At 38.9% G+C, this 9,733-nt stretch overlaps 1 protein-coding gene across 3 annotated transcripts in view; it reads left to right on the forward strand.

Annotated features, from left to right (window-relative positions):
• The window catches only part of nhsb (Nance-Horan syndrome b (congenital cataracts and dental anomalies)), a 51,967-nt gene extending 50,101 nt beyond the window's left edge, over positions 1–1,866 (forward strand). For all 3 annotated transcript variants that reach the window (XM_088412565.1, XM_088412564.1, XM_088412566.1), the window contains 2 exons: positions 34–154; positions 912–1,866. In XM_088412565.1, coding sequence (XP_088268691.1) covers positions 34–154; positions 912–1,545 — 755 coding nt within the window. In that variant the 3' untranslated portion in view covers positions 1,546–1,866. The remainder of the gene's footprint in view (positions 1–33; positions 155–911) is intronic.
• The last annotated feature ends 7,867 nt before the right edge of the window (positions 1,867–9,733 follow it).

Genomic DNA, 9,733 nt, shown 5'->3' on the forward strand with positions numbered 1-9,733 from the left:
GTTCGGACATATTTCAAGTGTTTTCTCTTGCAGATTCCACACCCACTGACAACTCCCTGTCCCCTTTGACGGAAGACGCCAAAATTGATGATGATATGACAACATCCCCAAACAAGTCCAGAACAACTGAGGATCTGTTTGCCATGATACACAGGTGCCCGAAAACTAAGGTTACTTTTAAGGTCTTTGCTGTGTTGAGGGTGTTGCCGTTGAAAAGAAATGATCTGAATACCAATTTGAACATTGGAAGGAGATGTCATGTAAAAAAAAAAAAAAAAAAAAAAAATGTTGTTACAAGATGTTCAAGCTACTCTAAACATAGCATCCTGATCAATATGGAATTTGTGGAATATGAATTAAGCAGCAACAACCGCACAAGGGAATAAATATTACTTATCAAACTTTATTGAAGGCAAAAACGGTTCAGGTAGCAGATTGGTGATGTTCCAACGCCAAGCTTGTGGATTTAATCCTGAGCCTATGTGACCATGTTGAAGTGTCCTCGAGCAAGACACCGAAACTGAAGTTGCTCCTGCGCTACATCACCAATGACGGAATAATGAGACCGTAGCAAATCGCCTTCAGGATCTTCAACAAAGTAACACCAAAAACTGATACGTAGTGCGCTTATTGGTTGTAAAATCGGTAAGGCTCGAAATATATGTCCGGCCAGGACCTCTGTGATTGTTAAAAACACAACTGTCATGTCATTCTAAAACCATTTGGGACCTCTGGCATGCCCTTGATTCTAAGTGTAGCGATTCCTTTTACATGAAGCGGAAAGTTCGAAACCTATGTCACAAACAGTGATGCGAAACCGCTTATTTTGAGCCTCGTCAAAAATGTTACTTTAAACTGATCATAGCAGTCATCCGATGGTGGTAATCTTTATTTTGTCTTTTTCCATTCAGATCCAAGAGAAAGGTCCTGGGCCGCAAAGATTCAGGAGACTTAAATGTGAAATCTCGTCTGACCTCCACCGCCCCGGTGAACCCTAACAGCGTCACCAATGCTATTATGCCACCGCCCCCTCCGCTCAACACCCCAGCAATCATAGCCACTGCTTCCGGGTCCCAACGTGTCCCGGTTCCGATCTACCGCAGCGCCAAGAAATCCAGCACGTCCAACGAAGAGTTTAAACTCCTCTTGCTTAAGAAAGGCAGCAGATCTGATTCCAGTTACCGCATGTCGGCCACAGAAATTCTGAAGAGCCCCATAACTCCAAAGACCCACGGGGAGTCCATCCTGGAAGGCAGCATTAGCCAAGCTGAAGAGACCGCCCCAGTGCACCAGGAACCCCCACTTTCTAACTTGGAACCAATCCAGATCCCGGGCCTCTTTCCCAGGGCCAACTCTGAGAGCTTCACCCCCAAAATACTGCCGATGACCGCCGCATCTCGACAGGGGCGTTCTCGAGTCCCGCCAGTAGCCAACAGTAGTCGCTATAGCACTCGAAGTCGCCTCTACACCGCTCCCATGCAAGCCATTTCCGAAGGGGAGACCGAGAACTCGGACGGAAGTCCCCATGACGACAGATCCTCGTAGAATTGGATGACGGATACTTTCTTTTTTTTTTTTAAATTCCATCTTCTTACTTTTGTATAATACGGGGTGTCTCTTGATGCCTTTGGTCTAACGCACCCCAAAATCTGACTGTTGCTAAAATGTGCCCAGTATTAGGAACTGCATTGGAACGTTTGGGTTTCAGATGTTGTGACAAACTGAATGACAAAGGGTCATTACAAAAAGAACGTTTACCTTAAAAATACATAAGAAGGATAGCTCCCTCATAGACAAAATATCTATTTTGATCAAAGTGTCTTTTATATCTTTAAAAGAGGAAATAAAGTCGTAAAACCAAGACAAGACATTTTGTGAAAGAACTGCATGTCGAGGCACATGCAAGATTCCCTGATATTTGTACTTCCTGTCTTGTTCGGTGTGGGCGTGTGTGCTCTTGAAGAACTGCTTTCGTTTTTCATTTTAAAAGTCATACAAAATGTAATTATCATCCAACTGTTGGTGCCCGAAGCAGTAACCGACTTTGCATAGGCACATTATAAATATTCCTGCCAATGTGTGTAGGTTACGAAACAACAATACCAGGTTTTGGATTATTTCCATCTGGGATCAGGAACATACCATAAAATACCAGTACATATTTCTTCACTGAAATTATATCCTGAAATTTAATATGATGCATGTATTTTTGTAAAACGTCTCCAAACATGATGCTAGTTTCATCATGTAGCATGACCCTAATGGAAACATCCCCTAGATTCGCAACTGTCCGTTAACATTTTTGTGGTTCCTTCGTATCATATGGAAAAGGATCCCGCGGGAAGTTCAAGTGACATAACGCATTTCTGCTTTGCTAAATTATTTCTGCATTTATTTTTTGGCTGTTAAGGAGCCCATGACTTTAGTTGACGAGTTTCATTTGTCAAAGACTTTGGGACAATCGCAGTGGCCTTTCTTTGCTAGATTTGCTTGTGGTTAGTTTGACTTCACGGACCCTTGGCAGAATCATATTTTTAACTAACCTTAAAACCGCATTCTAATGTTGTTCTAACTAGAAGTGGGAAAGGAGCATTTGGAGCTGGTCTTAAAGGCCCCACTTAGTGCAAACGGTGAAAATGCTTTTGAGGGTCCTTAATCGGGTTGACCAGAGAGTCTTTTGCAAAGCTTTCAAAAAACAGACCTATCTTTTGCACTTGATGATCTTCAAGAATATTCAAAAAAGTTCTATCTTATAATGAAATTCAATATGTATATTTGTATTGATATAAAGTCATATCTATATAAAACAGCAAGAAGACATTTTTAACAAGAGTGTAGCAAAGAGGAACAGGTCTCACTGACAACATGACATACAAATCCTAACAATGAACGCTGTTCTCTCCTCGTTGCCTATCCTTCATTTGCACTGACCCGGTAGCAGCAGACAGGTGAGAGCTCAACCCCGCCGGTACAAATTCAAAATGTTACAATTATAAATGTAGCGCTGACGAGATTAAAACGTTGAGATTAATTCACCGATCCATGTCCTTTAATCTCACCTGAAAATTTCAGAAAAAAATCTCAACCAAAAGTTATATTCTTTCAATTTTGATACATCGTCTTATCAAATGTAACCATTTACTTTCTGATATATTCCAGACCCAAGTGCTTGGCTCCAACCTTTAGTTTTCACCTTCAGGCGGAATGGTGCCTTTTTCTTTTTGCAATCGCCAAATAATCATCCATCCTGTCCGTTGCAGACTTGCTCAAATGTGCGGCGTTCTGGAGTTAAATTTGGCAAAGCTGCTTCGCTATATTCTAAGCTTTTAGCGTTTTGCTAGCGTCAGCTGCGACTGCAGTCACAGCTTGGTGCTTTGAATATATTTGTCGGCTAAAATAGAGCTGCTGGTCGGTAAATTTTTGAAAGTTAGATTTACCATCCGTCGGCCCAACAACTCTCATGCGCCTCCATTTTCACATGTTTTATTTTTGGCGTAAACGTGTCCTCCCATCCACGACAGGTAATGCTAAAAACAATTACAATCAGTCTACTTCAGAACATGATTGACCTGTGTTTTCCTGTCCCAACCAAACCAAGCAAGAGAAGCCCTATGCATTATAAACGGATTTGATCGGCATAGAGAAAGCATAATTAGAGATTAAACATGAGATTGACGCAATTTAAAAAAACAACAACACTTTGACAGTAATTGAATATTCGCAATCGATCTGTTAATCTGACAGTCCTGTGTAAAAGTACTACTTTTCAGGGAAGAATTTAAATGAGCTAATGATGGCAATACTCGCAAAGCATGTTATTTGCCTCGCCGAATGTATTGCTCCAAAGCATCTTTGGCGTATCATTCTCCAAACTGCGGTATGCCAAAAATTCCCAACAGACCCAAATTTTCCTTCGTGCTCATGGAGTACTTACCCCAACAATGAGAGGGTTGTGCCTCTTTTCTTGCAATGCAGGTGTTCTGATAATATGATTTTGTAAAACCTTGAAACTGGCAATTGAGTGTGCGCATTGTCAGCCATTTTAACATTATGCACGATTTGCACATTTATTTATACTGCACTTAAAATAACGTTAACAAAAACTTCTCAATGATTAAATTAAAATGCATTGCACCTATAATTTACATGACAGTCAAAGTCAGTCTATCGACTCAGGCAGTGATTCGAACGTGAAACACTAGAGGAAGCCCACACTGAAAGTCACTAGACTTGAATTAAACGAGAGGAAAAAGACCATCGGTTAACAGCTTGAACTCTCACCTGCCGATCACAGCAAACATTTACTCGCATTCAGAGACCTCACTTCTATAGGAACCATTCACTGTATTCTGTGAATACCTCAACAAGCATATTGTTTTACTGTAAAAGCGAGACTGCTGGATGGATGGATGGATGGATGGATGGATGGATGGATGGATGGATGGATGGATGGATGGATAGATAGATAGATAGATAGATAGATAGATAGATAGATAGATAGATAGATAGATAGATAGATAGATAGATAGATAGATAGATAGATAGAGTGAGTAGTGGACAAACACATTCTCAGCGACCCTGAACTACAGAACTGACACTGTGTAAGATGGAGTGAGTAAAAAGCTGTGAATTGCGAATTTCACATGAATGACACCCACATGGCTTCACGGCACTTGTTCCAAACCATTGTTTTTTTGTTGTATATTCTATCGCATGCAATAAAACACAAATGACAAAAGGAGAAAAAAAAAGACACCACCATATGATTATTTTTTATCTGAGGGATGTCTCCAGATGAGAAAATAATTTGTATTTTCCGTTCTAATGTCAAGTTCAATAGTGTGTTCAATAGATGTACAAACTGTCTGGCTAATTCTGTTCTGTATAGTTGTGATCACAACAGGGGTTTATCTTGTACTGTATATCTTACTCACTGGACAATCATATGTTTGAGAGACTGAAAAGAAAACTATATCGGAAAATCGGAACACTTGTGGTGCTGCGTCCTAGTCTTGCTTGAGCCACAAAAGTTGGCGTGAGAAATATTTTTACGTTCAATCGGAAAAGGGCAGCTTGAAAAAAATTATTGTGATGATAAAAGGCTCTAGTGACTTGTAAAATAGTGATTCTACTTTTGTTATTTCAAAATCTTGAACTCCCGTTTAATATTAGAGAGAATTGATGTGAATGGGTTATCTCTCTGCCACTTGAAGAATGAAATGTGAAAATTCTATTTTAAAACCTGTTGGGGAGGTGGGGGGTGCACTGAAAGTGTTAAAGATGTGTCTGGTGTGTTTGTTTTTTCGTACTGTACCCGTCATTTATCCCAACAGTGTCAATACACATTTCTGAATTAATTCGACAAATAACGAACACTATTGGCTCAGAAATACAATGTATGAGGTTAACATTCAAAAGCAATTCGAGCTCTCATTTATGAAATATTTGACCTCATTTTACTTGGGAGAACTACACAAATATGATTCTTAAAATCATAACGACTTGTTTCAATGTTTGCATACAATTTTGCTCTAATGAAATGTGACCCACTGGATGATTTTTTTCAAAAGTGTACAGTATGAAATAGCACTAAACAGAGTTTAAAAATTTCAAATATATGTGAGAAAATACGAAAGTGTAACTGTCTATTTAAAAGAAGCTCCAAGTTTAAAGGTAGCTGGGACATAACAGATTTGAATCATTTTTGTATTTTTGTATAAAATTGTAAATACATTTTTAAAAGACGACAATGTTGAAACTCTTTCTTTTGTAAAATAACCAAATAAAAGAATGAAAACAAATTAGTTTTCCTGCTTCATTTCATCAGATTTTTTTTTTTTTACTGTAATAATGATATATGTCATTATGGTTTGAAGTAAAAAGTTGTCGGATAAATATTCAAGTAACGTGGAGACATAAAAAAAAAAGTTCGAGTACTACATCCCAAATTAAATTGTAACCTGACTAAGCATGACAATAAAACCTGATCAGGAGTGTACTAAAATAGCTTTAACACTAGATGGCAGCATATCCCCATATTTATCAGCGGTGATAAAAATTACTACGTACGGAGCCCTAACACCTATCTTTTTAATTTTTTTTAGATAAACGTCTTTAGTAAGGCTTTAAAACGGTTAAATGTAGTCGGGCTTCGTCTTATTTGTGGAAAATCGCCATGCAGAAAGGCGTTTTTTCTTTTAATGATCATGTTTTGTAAGGCGTTTATTTTAAAATAACACCATGTAGGCCTATATAGCTGCATATAGGCTACGTAAACAATTTGCCAGAGTATTTTTTTTAATATCTGCCGATCCAGAGAGAGAGAGAGAGAGAGAGAGAGAGAGAGAGAGAGAGAGAGAGAGAGAGAGAGAGACAGACAGACAGACAGACAGACAGACAGACAGACAGACAGACAGACAGACAGACAGACAGACAGACAGACACACACACACACACACACACACACACACACACACACACACACACACACACACACACACACACGGTTACGTCCCACTGTGGTAGTGGCCCTGTGCCCCAGTAGGAACAAGAAATGTTTTCTGCACCTTTTTGAACACACACACACACACACACACACACACACACACACACGCGCACAAAATCACGCACGCACCAGCGCTTTTTGATGTTCTTGTGCAAGAATTAATTATTGACGAGACACGCATTAGCTAACATTGGGGGTCGGGACCCCTGAGGGATAACTAAAAAAAAAACAAAGAAAAAAACCAATATGGAAATTCTTCATAATACGCATATTTTTTTGTGAATAAATTCACAAATTATTTTACAAGTGTTGTACATACATATATGCATACATACATACATCTAAACAAACAAACAACGTAGTCTGAAAAGTTATGTTTCCAGGGCGATTTTTCTCATTCCTAACTTTCACACTTCAACATTTTTCAATTGTTCCACAATCCCTGTGGCAAAAATTGTATAATTGTCACAGTGGCGTCTCTGCATTTTGGGCCACAAACTGGCGAGAGTGGAGCACCGCAGGCTCAAAATAATTGCCTTCTCTTTAGAGCATAATAATAATCTATAAAGAATATGCCGAATAATAATATTCATGATTATGACTACCAATTACGTTACCAAGGCAATTTCGTTGTAAACATTTTGCATAATCCAGCGTTTGTTTAGAAGAGATGACCCACCAAAATCGTAGTGTGCATGTCTTTACCCCAGAGGGCAAACTTTTAGACGCAAGGGCCACAAAGGGTTCTAAAATTTGAATAAAGGGGTGGACCATGTGAAAAAATCGTGTGCTTTGATACCCCCCCCCCCCATAATAGAAAAAATGTGGGATATTTTAATAGAAATAAAACAAAGGCATTACAAAAGTGTTATACAAATCCCATGCATTTAACTCCTGAAATGACTCCAAATACAATGGAAAACTAAACAAACCATTTTTTGGTGTTTTGTTTTTTAATGTTGACAGTTACTATTTCAAGCAGTGATAGTTCCACTATCTGTCAGGACATTAACATAATCATTCTCCTCCTGACTGATACTGTCTTCAAGTTCAGCGGGCCGGATTAAAAAGCTTAACGGGACGCATACGGCCCCAGGGCCGGAGTTTTTACATGCCTGCTTCAACCGCTCTCAGTAGACAGCCAGGGGCCCGGTCAATGTGGCCCTGAGGTCGAAATCAGCCAATTAAAATATTGTAGTGACATACGCCAGACGCAAGATGTAAAAAAACTTGTTCGGTTTTGGCGGATAGCGGCAGCGCCGAAGATACGGAGGTAAACAAACTGCAGCAGGTATGGAGGAAGCGCGTGATACTGTGGTTTGCTCAAGTGGAGCAGAGATTTTGCAAAAGTGATCACCTTGGAGCAGCTCAGCTTGGGGTAAGTTCAGCAAATCATTTCCATGAGCTGAATTTGAATGTGCCACTAAAATCTCCTGTACTGTCACTAAAAAAGGTCAAGACATTTACAAGAAGCACAATGGGCCAGCAGAGATTAAGTGCACTCGCTACTGCGTGCTGCCCATTGAAAATGAATTCAGTCATGGCTTATTGGACTTTGTAGGTTCGTGTAGGTTTCCCGCTCGTGGTGCCCCACACAACTTTTCATGGTAGACGCCCAGTGCAGTTTGCATATTTTCACAAATCTTTTTTCTTACTCATTCTTTTTCATCCCCACAACTACTTTGACATTTCACATCTTGCTCCGATCTTCATCCAACACAGAACATTCAACAACCCACGCTTGATTTTTTTTTTTTTTTTTGCCTAAATCAAATACCTACGTTCTCAATGAAACAGATTATGCCATTGTGTGGCTTAGGCAGTTTTATCTTGCCTAAGTCACATTGCAACATGACGGGCAATTTTATAAACTTTTCAAACGGCAGTATAAAACAAAAAATTCTAGTCTATCCTCATCGACTGAAGATGACGAGACCTTTACTGAAGACAGCTTGTTGATGATGTTAAGAATGGAAAGGACACACATTCCCGATCAAATGATGACACTTGTGATCAAGATAATAATGTCTTTCAAAATGTGGACGATTGGCCGACCTGTAGAACAACCAAATGTGGATGAGAATGTTGATGTAAATCAAGCAGTCAAAAAGACAAGAACTTTACATAGTGCTTCATGAACATGGAAGCAAAATGAATGTAGGACAAGCATTGGCTCAGTTGAATTCTGGAACTAAAAGCAGCAAGCAGACAGTCACAACTATCACTATCCCAAAGGGGACAGTTGCCAAATGGGCCAATGGCTTGGACAGTCAGAAAGTTCATGGACCTCCAGTCAATGAGGAGCATCTTTTTTGCGTTTCCTGAAAAATTGAGAAAAAATGACTTAAGCAATGATTTTAAGAAGGCGTCGATAAATTCTTGCTTTCACCTCTAATTTCCAAATTTTTTGACCTTTTCTGCTGCTGCTTCTGATGTTCCAAATGTTTACTGTTCAGCTCGCCTTTACCACTTTTTGTTCAGAATTGCAAAATAAAGCCAAAACGGTTTTACTTCTCCCAAAATTTTGACAGATTCCAACCATACAAACGGTTCTGCCAATCCCTGCGACATTTATTTAAAACCTTAAAATCAAAAACAAAAACATTACTATTTTTCTCTCGGTTTAAACTGACAGTTCCATCGTTCACCTGTTCATCTTAAACAGACTACAATTGCTATGCCCAAATTTCTAAAAACCAAAAACATTTTTAGTTATTCAATATCGCTTGGTATCTCTCATGACTCCACATTGTTTAATATCATTCACAATCATTCAATTCTGTTTCATTATTCCAAAGCATTCCATAAATTTTCATTCAGCTTTCAGGATTCACACAATTTCTCTGGAAATGGTGTCATCTAATTCAAAGTGTTTTTTTTGTCATGATGAACACGACTTTTTAAACAATCTTTTTGACCAAATAAAACAGCTACGTCATCAACATTCTGGATTGTGTATTAACGTGACATAAATCCTCATATATTCACGATTTGGCATTCATGAGTACAATTATTTTTTTTTGAGGGGGGGCTCTTATTTACTAAAAAACTTATGATTGTTTGTGTATTTCTGTGCCAAAAACTGTAGAAGTTGAAAAGTTTAATTTAGATAAAAGTAGTCATTTAGGTCCGTCTATGGGCAGTTACAGTGTTAGTGGAGGGGCAATATAGTGTGTGGGTCCAGTAATGCTGTCGGCCTCAGATCTGAAAGATGTCAAGTGAAAATGT

This window comes from Hippichthys cyanospilos, chromosome 4 (assembly GCF_059441005.1).
Source record: "Hippichthys cyanospilos isolate Australia breed blue-spotted pipefish chromosome 4, RoL_Hcya_1.0, whole genome shotgun sequence".
NCBI lineage: Eukaryota > Metazoa > Chordata > Actinopteri > Syngnathiformes > Syngnathidae > Hippichthys > Hippichthys cyanospilos.